This window comes from Trematomus bernacchii, unplaced genomic scaffold, assembly GCF_902827165.1.
Source record: "Trematomus bernacchii unplaced genomic scaffold, fTreBer1.1, whole genome shotgun sequence".
NCBI lineage: Eukaryota > Metazoa > Chordata > Actinopteri > Perciformes > Nototheniidae > Trematomus > Trematomus bernacchii.
This window is the reverse complement of record NW_022988050.1, coordinates 13,126,815-13,141,619: the sequence shown is the minus strand read 5'-3', so window position 1 is coordinate 13,141,619 and position 14,805 is coordinate 13,126,815. Positions and strand designations below refer to the sequence as shown.

General features: G+C 41.1%; 1 protein-coding gene across 22 annotated transcripts in view; it reads right to left on the bottom strand.

Moving 5' to 3' along the window:
* The window catches only part of LOC117473305 (ankyrin-3-like), a 152,207-nt gene that overhangs the window by 61,351 nt on the left and 76,051 nt on the right, over positions 1-14,805 (bottom strand). For 15 of the 22 annotated variants that reach the window (XM_034118834.1, XM_034118830.1, XM_034118846.1 and 12 more), the window contains exons 4-8: positions 13,692-13,790; positions 9,222-9,320; positions 4,129-4,314; positions 2,691-2,714; positions 256-354 (exon numbers count right to left, since the gene is read on the bottom strand). In XM_034118834.1, coding sequence (XP_033974725.1) covers positions 256-354; positions 2,691-2,714; positions 4,129-4,314; positions 9,222-9,320; positions 13,692-13,790 — 507 coding nt within the window. The remainder of the gene's footprint in view (positions 1-255; positions 355-2,690; positions 2,715-4,128; positions 4,315-9,221; positions 9,321-13,691; positions 13,791-14,805) is intronic. The other 7 variants (XM_034118827.1, XM_034118831.1, XM_034118837.1 and 4 more) reach the window with 1 other exon arrangement.

The following is a 14,805-nucleotide window of genomic DNA, read 5'->3' as shown; positions in this document are numbered from 1 at the left end:
CTCAGTCTCAGCCATAAACCCAGCATCTTTTGCTCCTGTCTGTAGGATCCTATAGCACACTGACATCTCGTATATGTTCTCCAGCAGAGTGACAGGCACAGCTGCAGGATTACGTGTGTACGTGTTAGATTCCTGCACACACATCGTCCCGCCCTCTCATATGAGAGTCGTACAGTGAGTGTTTGCAGAAGCCCTGACTTCAAAAGGTGTGTGAATATGTGTGTGTGTTTGCCTTCTTTGAAGCAAAGTACCTACCCTTGCCTTGAAGTCCACAGCTGCCCCTCTGTTCATCAGGAGTGTTGCTACGTTGATATTGCCGTAGTGAGCCGCAATATGGAGTGGAGTGAAACCGCTCTGAGGGGGACGAGAGACAGAAAGATAGACACATTAAATTAAAAGAGAGAATAAAGGAATACAAAAATAACTCTCTCAATGAGCTGCGAGCAAAGCATAATGGGATATTAAATAGCAGCTTGGCCAAAAGCAGGCTAATAGAGCAGACGAAGGTTGAGCAGAAGTCAAACATGCTCTGAGTCGTGGATTCACATCTTATTAGAAATACTTTTCTACTTTTCTTGAGTGATAGTTGCAGCGACATAGGTCAGGTGTGTAGTGGATAGAATCACAATTATATTCAAACATAGCACATTGAGCTCCTGTCAAATTAAAAACATGCAAAGGCAATTATAAAAGTCTCTATTTAGGATTTGTCTCGATTCCTTAAAAAAATCTTGCAAATCTTGACATGCAGTTAATCGTGCTTCTGCATTAATCAAAGACAATATTAATTGAATAGGAAGTATGTTGTTCTAAAAAGGATGCTTTGAAGGAAGTATTTGTTGGAAGGCTTGACCTAAAGAAACCTTTAAATTAGTCATAAACCAGCTTAATTCATGTAAATAGTTCAAAATAATCATCCAAAATCATTCATTTGTTCAGATCTTTTTCAGACTTAATAAATCACTTCCATTTCCAAAGCAACAAATAGGACAGGTCAACATGCTATTACAAAAATTAAACCAAGAAGCTACTTTATAGAAAGCTGACTAAACTGCTTTCTGGGCACAGTGACAGTTAAGCATTTTTTTCAAAGGACAGTCAGCATAATGTCACATTTGTAAAAAAAAATGCAATTTAATTAAATCTACTGGCATGCTCCAGTTCAACTGAACCCATTGCTTTTACTTCAGCCCTACAGTTTGTCCTCTCATTGGCAGCTAAATGAGAGCCTTCGATGGGATAAAGCACTGACATTTAATTGAACTTAATTCAGACAAAAGCAATTTACAGTCTATACAATGTCTTAAGCAGTGTGAGAGCAAAAGCACTTAATAGATGTGTAATTGTAACTGGAGTAGGATCACATTACAGAAAGGTTCTTCTGTGGGTGGAAAAAGGTAACGGGGGAAAGAACAAAAACATCAACTCTGTGACAAATGTAATTATAACTGCTAAACACATGGAATTAGCCATTTACGGTAAAGAGGATAAAAACCTAGAGAGTGATGGTTTAATGATCTGGCAATCAGCAGCAACACATGCAAATCATTTTCTGGCCAGACCACAGACGAAAAATTACTTTTTCATCATTGAAAATTCAATATTGCAATATGCTAGTTATTCTATTAAGACATAAAAACAACAGTTTTATATCAGGCAAATACTCTTATTCTTGTAAATGCATGAGTTGGACAGAAATATCAATATCATTCCCATGTCTGTATGGAAGATATGAAGCTAAAGCCAGCAGCCAGTTAGCTTAGGATTAAGTCTGGTTACAGCTAGGGGGAGACTCCCAGGAAATCTATTTTCCAATTACATTTGTTATGGATCAAACAAATGATATATAATGTTCAAGTTTTAATGCTAGGCTAAGCTGCTGCCTTTAGCTTCTCATTTACCACACAGATATAAGAGTGATGTCAATCTTCTCATCTTACTCTGCAAAATAGCAAATAAAGAGCATTTCCCAAAATATCAAACCATTCCCTAAAGTCTGAGCAGCAGGCCTAAACCTTCATATTTAGGCCTTCATACCCTTAGCATGTCTGTGAACAACAATTGCAGCAAAGTGTTCACTGCTGCCTTTTTCATGTTAAAAAAGACATTCACAAAAAATGTTTTCTGATTCAATGCTTCAATTGATTTAAATGGAAATGAGGCTTTTTTGCATTAGACAAGAATAACTACCGTAAGCATACCATACATTAAGAACCAGTTCTTTGTTTTCATTAGAGATTTAATTCCTTATCTCTTTTGTGTCAATGAAAACTGATTTTCCTGAAATAAAGGAAGAGAAAACAGTATCTCATGTTAAAAATGTAAACAAGTACATCAAAGTGCAGAACCCCAACAGGACTGCTGTTGTATTGATCAAATTCGGCTTGATCGGCTCATAAGTGAAATGTTTCCAAAAGCTCTATGTATATATATACAGTATATATAAAGCTATCTCTACTGGCATTTATTAAAACTCTGCTAAAAAGCTGCAAGCCACTGGATGCACATAGAGCAAAGTCAAAAATGCGATGCAGATTTAAAAAAAGCAGGTGAGACATTGTCAGCAGCGAAAGCTTCATGCCAGCATTTACGGTGCATGCCAGCAGACAGAAGGCTTTGGCTTTGCAATGGTGACCATGAGTGAACACTGAAAGGAGAGGAAGGAGAGAAGAAGACAAGAGACGATGTACCTCTGTTGTTCTATTCACCATCATCTAGAAGGGCAGCGGTAGGGTAACAATAGGAAACGAATAGGAGGAGGAGGAGAGAATGGGGTGGTTAGTGCACCACAACAACTACAACACCAACACCACGGCTTCACCAAGCATAGGATGGATACATGAGAAAATGTTGGGAGTGATGAAAAGGACTAAAGGGCAACCAAACCGAGGTACACACAACTGGATGATGGACTGAGACTCTCCCTTAAAGGTCCCATGTCATGCTTTTCCGGTTATTACCCGTCCCCTTGTGTGTTATGAAGGTTTTTATGCGGTTGCTAGTGGAGCCTCGCAGATGGGGGTGCTGCAGCCCCCTCAGCACCCCCCCCTTCCCGCGCAGCAAGCAGGAAATGAACCCAGCTCACACTGTCCGCTCCTCGCAGCAGCGAGCCGCGCAACGTCCCACCAACACGGCACCCAGACCCCACGCAGCATTCTCATCTGTTTGTCATTACTGGTGTCATTTTCTGGTTGCTAACAAACGCCATTGTAACACATAAACACTGATGTTCAGCTGTAACGGTGGTGGACTCATCAGAACAGAGTGGGCGAGCTGACCAATCAGAGCACAGTGGGCTCATAGGGAGGGGGGGGCAGGAGCTCCAACAAGCCGTTTAGGACAGAGAGTGAATACACATACTATACAGAGATGCTGTATGAGAAACCAATGTGAGTTTGGAAAATTGCACAATATAAATCTATTCTAGTAGACCTCAACAATGGAATTATGATCAGTAGAAATGGCCATGACATGGGACCTTTAAAGTCTGTAGGTGACACAAATGTATTCCTCTAATATAAATGAATACTGTACTGTTCTTTATAGTTTAGTTACTGTATATTGTTACAGATTTAAATACTTTTTTCCGGAGAAAACATGTTCAGGACTTAAATGCTGTCATTATTGGAACCAACAAAAAATCACATTCGATTCAATTTTAATAACAGAAGAACAAAAAAAAAAAAAAAAAGTATTCCTCCTTCTTTATTCCGCATGATGCCATGAGTAAATTCACTGCCATATCTAATATTAAATGTGTTGTTTGTTCAGTTGTTAAGTGAATATTGAGTGTTAGCTAACTTAGCTTAGCACAAAGACTGTAAACAGAGAGAAACAGTTAGCGTGGCTCAGTCTAAAGGTTAAAAACCTGACTACAATCACCTTTAAAGCTCATTAATGAACATGTTCTGTCGTATTTCAAAAATCACTTATTGCCCAAAATTCTTTAAGAAATGTAGTAAAACTGCAGCACGTGGCTCACTTGCAGGTGCCGATTCAGTGAAAGACTTCAGTTGCTTCAATAATCCAATCAAAATATAACAATCAAATAAATATAAAATAATAAACAATCACTTCCTCTGTGAGAGTAGATGATTTGTGGTCCTGTATATCGTGCGGAGAGCGTACCTTGGACTCGACGTCAGCGTTGTGGTCGTTCTGGAGGAGGAGCGCGGCGGCCTTGGTGTCGTCCTTCCGTGCAGCGATGTGTAGCGCGGGGAGGCGAACTTTCCCTTTAGTGTCGTTCTCCAGCAGCAGGGAAACCACCTGCTCGTGGCCTTGCTGCAACGCCACTGCCAGAGGAGTGAACCCATCCTGTGAACCAAATACAAGAGCAACATGTAAGTACTTCATGTTAGCTGCTAACAGTTAGCAGCAGCCAAACTGAAGAAAGCAAGTTAGGTTGTGTTTCCAACATTCCAAAAACAAATTGTGACAAGTTGGTAAAACAAAATAAACCAACAATAATATATTACATTTGTCCTGCAAACAAACAACTCTCCATTTATGAATGTATGAGCAACTTTTTTAATCTTCACTTAATATCTAAAAAGCAAAGAATATACTGTCACATTACATTTTGTTCAAGGATTTAACAAATACATTAAAGAGATGAAGATCACCATTTTGTGATCTCTCCAAGGCTTTAGAATGTATAACCTGCCTTTATTTATGACCCTCATGACCATCACTGTCATCAGTTTCCTCATTTAAAGATATTAGAGAGCACATTTTAATGTCCGTAAGTGCTCAAGCAGTAAATTAGTGGAAGTTAAAATGGACTTTTTTCGAACTGTTTTTCGTAGACAAAGATTTAACACTAGAACCGCCAATCGGGTAAATTTGACCCAGAGCTGTTTTTTATTGTGTGTAACTTTTTTTCAATAAAATATTAAAGTCTTCCAGTCCGTGACTTTTCCTGAAAGTGTGTTATGTAGCACCCTATGTTGTTAAAAATGGTCAATATGAAGTCAGATTGAAGAAATCGCCCAAAAAATTGCCATTTATACCTATTTCCGCCAAGCGGGTCATATTGACCCCACCCCTTTTCATATAAACATGACGTGTTGCTATAGCAACGCCTTTTGTCTACTGCGGTTCCTTATAGATTGAGAGATAGATTGAGAGAGAGAGAGATAGATGGATAGATATATTTATAGATAGTTATATAGAGAGAGAGAGAGAGAGAGAGAGAGATAGAGACAGTCTGTAGTGAGTGTAAGGAGTGCGCTCCCGCTCACGGGAGACTGCTCGCGCTGTGCTCCGCAGCAAACAGCTGTGGGGCGAGTTGAAAGTACGTTATGCTGGCCGCGGTGTCTAAATAATGCTTCCGGCCCAGCGGGCCATTTATAATGTCGAGCCCTGAGAGTCCACAGATTATATTGGTATACGTTTCATCCCTGTGCGATCAAAACTCACTGTTCAATAAAAGAACATTTTACCTTGAAAATCAATGCATTCTAATAGCGGGTCAATTTGACCCAGGTGGCGGTTTTAGGTATAAAAAATCTCTGGCGGTTCTAGTGTTAAAGGTCTCTTGACATGCTTTTCCGGTTATGACCCGTCCCCTTGTGTGTTATGTAGCTTTTTCTGCATGTAAACGGTCTGCAGAGTCACAAACCCTCAAAGTACACCCTGTAGCGAGTAAAACTCTAACACAGAAAAGACCTGTCTGTGCTGCCCTAGAACGCCTCGTTGGAGATTTTTCATTTTCCATTTTTTTCTTCCTGGGTATGGTGACGTAACCATACCCAAATGGACCAATCCGCGGAGCCGTTACGTTGCGTCCGCGGAGCCGTTACGTTACGCGGATTTCTCAGCCTGAGACGGCGGGACGCGGCGAGGCTGTGAATCTGTGTCTGAACACACACACAGACTCACAGCCAGGCTGCGGGTGTGTGTGTGTGCTCGGGCTGGTTTCGGGCTGGGTTTTGCTGTGTATCGCTGACCCCACGCAGCAACCAGGAAACCACACCAGTAAGCCAGCTCACACTGTCCGCTCCTCGCAGCAGCGAGCCTCGCAACGTCCCACCAACACGGCACCCAGACCCCACGCAGCATTCTCATCTGTTTGTCATTACTGGTGTCATTTTCTGGTTGCTAACAAACGCCATTGTAACACATAATCACTGATGTTCCGCTGTAACGGTGGTGGACTCATCAGAACAGAGTGGGCGAGCTGACCAATCAGAGCACACTGGGCTCACAGGGAGGGGGGGGCAGGAGCTCCAACAAGCCGTTTAGGACAGAGAGTGAATACACATACTATACAGAGATGCTGTATGAGAAACCAATGTGAGTTTGGAAAATTGCACAATATAAATCTATTCTAGTAGACCTCAACAATGGAATTATGATCAGTAGAAATGGCCATGACATGGGACCTTTAACATCTATTACAGTGGTTTTAGAATAAAAGAATAACACACAATTCTCCCTCTGCATGTTTCACCTTAAGCTAATGCATTCTTTAGGTTAATCAGTTCAGATAACTTATTCCAAAATAGTATAATTATATATAACATTTTAAGATCTATCGCAGTGACTTTAATGTAAAAGTGACCATTGAAACTTGTTAAACTGTTATTAGATTAGCATGAAGGTGGACCTGTGTGAAAGGGCTTTAACAAGCAAAATGGCATTCTAATAACCATTTGTCAATATAAGCATTTCAGCTCATGCTCTAAAGAGAGTTTAAGTGCTTCAGTAGGAATTCAGTGTCTCGCTCAAGGACAAATCGAAAGGAAATGCAGCTGCTAATGGGCACAAACTGAGAAGAAAACAAGACGACGCCAACTGCATCCTACTGCAAACATATCCATTCACACAGGCAGCATAACAAATGAGAGACACAGAGAGCATGAATCATCAAAGCAAAGGAAATATTTCTCATACATAAAAACAACACTTGTGTTTGTATGTGTGTGTATGAGGACGGGCATGTGTGTGTGTTTACACAGGACGCCGACTGTCTGGATAAAGCCAACTCCGCATCACTACACCCACACATCAAAGCAGAAGCTCTCCTTATAGAGATCACACACACCCACAGGAAAACAAACACACCCGTGCTAGCACACAGTCGTAATCAGAGCATCTCCGCAGTACACCAGGCGGACATGTTAAAATGCATAAATGTAGCCTTTTTGAGAAAGTCATAAGCCTTCCTTGCACTGCCCTCCTGTTTCATCTGCTTTATTATGGATTCAGGAAAGGCACTGAGACAGTTTAATGTCCTAAAAATACTTTAAAAGCAACCACAGTGAACAAACAACGCTGAAAGTGGGTTTTGATCTTTATCTTCTAACACTTGCAATGACACAGCACATTTTACCTGCTGTTTTTTAAATTAGCTAAAGATCACTGAGTTGAAAAACATAAATAAACTGTAGACAGGACAGTAGGACACTCAGTACATCTTACTTGACAAGTCATTAATCATAAGAGAAATAAATAATAACAAATAGATCTGCAAGGGCGACCTTCATACTACAGAAACATGAAATCATAAATAAAATATGTCGATATCACTGCAGAATATCTTTACATATTTTGTACTGTTGGACGAAAGTACCTGCAATAAAAAAGATAAATTGCAGACGGATGATTTTTAATAAACAAAGGATTCCTGACCTACTCTACCTCGTGCTATGCTGAAACGGTTAAATATGAATTATTGAACACCGTGAGTTGCTTCTAACATGGATTTATGTTTGCCCTCATGAATAATTCATCCATGTCTCCCGCTGGAGGAGACTGTGGGGCAGAGGAGGAAAGAAGGAAAATGGCGAGATGTGGCGGTGTGGAGAAGGAGGCAGACAATAGGAGGAATGATGGAGGAGGAGAAGGATGGAGAAGAAACAGGAAGATGAAAGGAAAGCAGAGTAGGACAGGGACACTCATGGTGGTTTATTTTGAGACCTAAATACACCGTCCGCTGACCCAAAATCTTATTAGAGCACCAAATGTGTATAACTACGCCGCTGAAAAAAACACCACTTTACTCCTGTTTGAGTCATGTTTTCTCAAAACTGCAGTGACTAGCTTTTAAAGGTTTTATAGACTTTCAAAAAAAGAACACAGTATTTATGGTTAAACAAAAGATGAAGGTCTGAAATTGCACCATTTCAGAATACTGTATAATCATTAACAGGTTAGGGTATGATAGCTTCTTCAAGTCAGGATCAACAAAAATGTGTAATGCTGGGGTCAAACCTCAACACTTTTTGACACAAATCTGTCCATTGCACCACGTTTTTCATAATTACAAAAGGTTGTTTATCTTATTTGTATTATTATCTTGCTATTTACCATATTCATTGTTTGAAATGTTCCCGATTTATATTCCAATGTGGCTTATTTTAGAGTTACTTTTACTTATGATTAGGTATTATGACTTTAGTTCATCTTACTGATAACCCTTCTGTACAAAGTTACATTTCAAATGCAGGAATTTATCATCATAAATCATAATTTAGATGTTTGTTTAAATAAGTAAAGGATGTGAGTACTTCTTACACCCCTGCAAAACGGAAATAGTTTTGCTATATGGTATCTGCAGGTATTGGCACTATAATCAACATTTTTTTTTAAACATACAGAAAAACTTGTAAAAATAGGCATTGGCTTCACAAATGTGTTTTAGTGGCAGTTGGCTGTCTGCCGTTACTACAGCAGAGCAGATGATGGATTGTACTGACACACTCACAGCGTAGCACTTGCTTGCTCACACACACACACACACACACACACACACACACACACACACACACACACACACACACACACACACACACACACACACACACACACACACACACACACACACACACACACACACACACACACACACACACACACACACACACACACACACACACACACACACACACACACACACACACACACAGATATCAGACTTCAGTTACGTCAATGGTTCCGTCCTCCAGAGACAGTCAAGGTCACTCTGAATGAATACTTCGTCATGCTATTCTACCCTAATCATCTCCTCTTAAATTAAGCAACAACTTCATGTTATTCCGCTTTTGTCTCCTAAATGAGACACTAGTTGAAGCCACGTATTCACCATTTACAGAAGTATGTCATACATAACACTGCAGAGTAATGACAGGAAGTCTAAATAAAGGGTTGTGATAACGGTTTGATATGCTATGTTTGTTGTGTATGCGTTGTGTATCATCTGTTTGTGCTTGTTTAGGTACCTCAGTGGCGATGCTCTGACTCGAGCCGTGGTCCAATAAGTACTGCACCACGTCCATGTGGTTCTCCTGCGCCGCCATATACAGCGGAGTGAAGCCATTCTGGAAAACAGAGAAGAAAAAAAACACTGAATCAAACCAAAAGTCATGTTTTTTTTAAGGTGCATCACACCACTCCTGTCTGTTTATCTCAGGGAGTTTGAACATTAGTAACTATTGAGTTCTGCCATATGACTAAGAAGTCAAAATGTGCTGTACTCGAGTGCATTGCATTCATCGAAGTCAGGTATTTCATTCACTTTGTCAGCCAAAAACCGACATTCCCACTAGGGTTTATTTAAATCTATAAATGGTTTCTCTATTGAATTTCAAAAATGTGCTTTATCATCATATTGTGCTATTATACATACAGTACTTTTAGCATCAGATCCCAAATGACCTCTACAACTACAACAAGAGAACTACTGTCCCGGAAGGGCTATCATGAGTACATACTGTCACCTCCCCGCATACCTCACACCTGATAACAGCAAAGATAAAAGCAGATGCAGTGCTGCAGTTGAAGTGTGTGTGTGTGTGTGTGTGTGTGTGTGTGTGTGTGTGTGTGTGTGTGGTGCGACACTTAAACAAGGCCAAGAATACAGATCTCCATAGCAACACGAGGATCCAAAAATCACTTCAGTATTCAAAAGAGCTCCTCCTCCTATTTTTGTATTTACTCTGATGTCAATGCACCAACACAATCTCTTATAATATATTTCAATGCACCTTCACAGTCAAAATGCAGCGATGACCAAGGACGCAGTGGAAAATAAACTACTCTGCCAAGTAACTAAAGAATAAAACCGCAGATCCTGCCAAGATCCTGCCCCCCATATGAACTCAACCTTCATTCAGATCACATTTAGATATCCGTCATGTTTACATCTTGTACGGTTGTGAAGGTATTGTGGTGAATTTTAATCATTTTGAACATGGCATAGTATTTCACCTAAGCCTCTTGTGGACAAACTGAGTATTACAACAACAAACAATACACATGTTCCCTACCTATTGCATTAATGTGGATTATATAATTTGTTCAAGTATTATATTTTCCTTTTATATAGATTGTGAAGTAGCTGTGCAGACTTCTGAAAACATCAACATGTACATTATAATAAAAACATTGTTTATTAATTTACCAGCCATCTCTACACACTACTTTCCTTATTGCGCTGTATTCTTTAACAAAAATACAACTAAAGATGATGTTTTAATAACGTTCAGTTTAGAACAAATCATTATCGCTGATCAATTCCAACGTCATCTTCATTCTCTCAGCAGCTCTGAGGCCTGTACTAAGAATCCAGTTCAACATACCCTGGATATGTTTGAGTTACCCGGCTTACTTAATCCAAAACAAACGTGCTCTCGCTAAACGGTCCTACGACGCTGGTTATCAACTCGGTAACTCAAGCCCGGTGTGTGCCCTATCTAGTTATGTGCGCGTTCACATGAAAGGGGCGGGGCTAGCAACATTTGACCAATCACAAACATGGAGAAGCGTACTGACAGCACAGCGTCATACTTCCTGAATGAAAAATAAACTATAATATTAGACATATGAAGAAGTTAAACTTTAAACATCCATGACTTAAACACTTTATCCAGGATAAAAGCCACATAGCTGCACCTGCTAGGTGAATACAGCTGGTAAAAGAAACAAGTGTTTGAATGCGTACATTAACAGGTTTATGATATCACTGCCCCGTCTAAGACACGAGTGGATCTGACTTTAATTACATTTGACTCGAGTGTTTCGTCAACTTAATGTGTTGCTTAAAATAATACTTCTGCATACAGTATGTGACACTGTGAGTGTTGCACGGCCAGATACGGCTCAAGAAGCTGACTCAGATAAGGAAATTATATATTATGATGTGATATGACACACAATTATATATTATGATGTGATATGAATGATAATGGGACACATCGAAGTCTGCACTCACAGTGCTGCGGACTGTACGTAACGTTACTTTGATCCGGTTACTTATGTTGTGGCAGATATTTAAGTAAGCTTTCTTAACGCTATAATAGTCAGATTGCTTTGAAGATGGGAGGTGATATTCTATTAATGTTCACGTTCACACAGTCTGGGATTTTTGCAGGCCGTCTTTCCTGGAACGGCAGTCTAAACTGTATTTCCTTTCTCCTGTAATATGACTTGATCACTTTAAACTCCGCACACGGAGCTCTGATTGGTCAGCAGGCGGTGCTTTCACTGATGGGGCTTTCACACCAACGCGGTTCCAGAGCCGAGGAGCTAGAGCCTGAAAAGCACCGGGTTTTCCTGTTCACACCGCAGCGGAGCCGCCTCTCAGCTCCGGAATCCGGTTCGTTTCAAGCACCAAAAAATGGTCGGTCTAGAAGCAAGAACCACATATGTCACGCTTACGTCGGAGGGAGGCGAGATTAACCTGAGCTAACAGTTAAAGGCGAGTACGGCAAATAAAAGTTGTAACAAGCAGTAGCGCTTCCAAGGAACGAGGGGACCGTGCGGCAGAGTTTCAGTTTCAGTTTCTTTCGCCGGTCAAGATGTCCGTTAAAGTTTAAATCTTCCGGACAAAATTAGAAAAGTGCCGGTCAAAGGTCTTCTTTGTTATTTATTGAGCTTTAAAACAAATGAATAACGACTCTATATAATAAAACACGGAGGACGGAGATCTCTTTTTCTCCCCGTCTTCTGACAGCCCAGCAGCCAGGGCGTGGTCAGCAGAATCAGACCCGTAGACAGCAAACAGCACATAGAGCGAAATGAGGCATGGCTAAAATGCATGATCTGTTTAGTATTTTGAAAACAGAAATGTATAAATATACCTTATATAGGTATGGCCCTACAATATATCATTTAAATATAGCATGATAGGTCCACTTTAATTTAATCTGGCTTCGTCTGAATAAAAGCAACACGATCATCGACCCGATGCAGTCCCCCATTGTTGTTGTAGTGAGCGCCGTTGGGGAGAAAATCAGCGACGTAAACTGTGACGTCATGACGCAGCAGCGGCAGCACCAGTCGGGCTCTGGGCGGTGTGAACAAAACGGGGGCTGAAAAGATGAACCGGTTCCGAACCAGAAAAGCTCTAGCACGGAGCTAGAACGGGAACTGCGTTGGTGTGAAAGGGGCATAAGCTCCGGAATCCGGTTCGTTTCAAGCACCAAAACATTGTCGGTCTAGAAGCAAGAACCGCATACGTCACGCTTACGTCGGAGGGGGGCGAGATTAACCTGAGCTAACAGTTAAAGGCGAGTACGGCAAATAAAAGTTGTAACAAGCAGTAGTGCTGAGCAAAGTGACTAGAACGCAACCACACACTTTATAAAGTCAGGCAACACTAACCAGGCTTAGTGTGATTCTGTTTATTTGTACCTTACTTTGACCATCCGTTCGCTGTCATTGATCATTGTGGAGAGCAGGCAGACGTTTTGTTTTGTATTATAGCAGCTATCAGATGGAATCAGGGGCGGACTGGCCATTGGGAATACCGGGAGTTTTCCCGGTGGGCCAGTAGCGAAGTGGGCCTTTCGGACAATTCACTAGCACCCCCCCCCCCCGTTGACAATTGACTAGCGGTACTGAGTTGGGCTGGTCGGCCGGTTGAGTTTCCCGGGCTGATTTTTAGTCCCAGTCCGCCCCTGGATGGAATCAATACATGGGCTGCACAGGTTGTCATGACTCATGTCCGACTATCAGAAGTAGAATCATAATGAAAAATACGCCGGTAAAATGTGCCGGCTTATGCCACAATAGGATAGCAACAAGTAGTCAAGATAGTCATTTTTAGCTTCGGTTGCTATGCTAACATCACCCATTTTATACCAGAGAAACTTTCATAACAGCGTTGTGATGCCAAACAGCAGGCAGCACTGCAGCGGTCGCTAAATGCCGATGAAACACATTAATAAACAATGAACCACGGCACTCTGGAGAAAAGTACAAGGGTTGAGAAGTAGTTATTTAATTGAATCTGGCTTCGTATGATTAAAAGCAACACGATCATCGACCCGACGCCGCTGGGGAGAAAATCAGCGACGTAAACGGTGACGTCATGACGCAGCAGCGGCAGCACCAGTCGGGCTCTGGGCGGTGTGAACAAAACGGGGGCTGAAAAGAAAAACCGGTTCCGAACCAGAAAAGCTCTAGCCTCAGGCCAAGGCTTTGACGTTGACATTATTGTGGTTGCTGTGGTGACCAGAACAGTGTGTGTGTGCTGACGATTGAATGTGGGCCAGGAAGCACTGCAGAGCTGCTAACAAACACGCACGCGCACACGCACACGCACACGCACACACACACACAGACTGCATGTACACTAGCTGTATACGCATTAATCTGCATGAAAGCACACACTCAAACGTGGATTTCCAACAGAGATGATTTGAAAATTAGAGAGCTTTGTGGGGTGTGTGTGTGTGTGTGTGTCTTACCTGAGATTGTGCATTGACGTTGGCACTGTGGGTGACGAGTTCCTTCACCACGTCGATCTGCCCAGCGAGGGAGGCTATGTGAAGAGCTGTGTTTCCTTTCTGCTTTGAAAAACAGGAAATACACACTATAAACTTTCTTTTAAATAACTTTCAACTTCAAATCATAAACCCGGTCAAACATTTACACAGAGATATGAGTACATTTTCTATTTCTAATTGCATCTTAATCACCCCAGGATATCATTATCTCAGAATAAATGTCTGCTCTAAAATCATAGCAAAGAACAAGTTCAGAACTTGCCTTAGGGTCATGATCTTTATTTTATTTCTGTTATCATAGTAAACCTGTTTACATCCCCCAATTATGGAAGCTGTAGTTCCAAATCACTTGAAAATGATTAGAAAATGTTGAGTTAGAAAACACATGAAAATAAGCTTTTCCATTGTAAAATACAATTATTATTTAAACGTTTTTGATCTTTATAGTAAAATAAACTTCTAAGATGTATTTTAATCCCATGAATGTGGTACTAGATGGCAGATCAAATCCGCAATAAAAATACGACACACATTCTGACCCTCAGTTATTTCAAAGCATTTCTTTATGTCATTTTCTTAATTGCAATTAAATAATATAGGAAATAAACATCATAACACAAAACACACACACAAAAAAGAAATTACTTAAAATGTAAAGCGTAAAGTGGCTCAGTCAGTAGGGCCTTGGACTGTGAGCCGTAGGGTCGCCGGTTCAAGTCCCCTAACTACAGACCTAGTAGGGACTGCTACTTGGAGAGATCCCAGTTCACCTCCTGGGCCCTGCCGTGGTGCCCTTGAGCAAGGCACCGGACACCCCCCTCCCCCCCACTCCCATTGCTCCCCGGGCGCTGTACAATAGCTGCCCACTGCTCCTAGTGAATAAATGATTTAAAACTTGCTAGAATCACTTCTGAAAAATCAGTCAGCATGTCTGTCACTTTCTTTTACATAATATTAAGACATTACTATGAACGTGCAGCAGGAGGGGAGAAGGGTGAGCGGTCTCAGTCAAGAAAGTACCCTCTTACTGTATAATGTACATGCAGATTGTGTTAGAGTTGGTATGAGGGTGAGT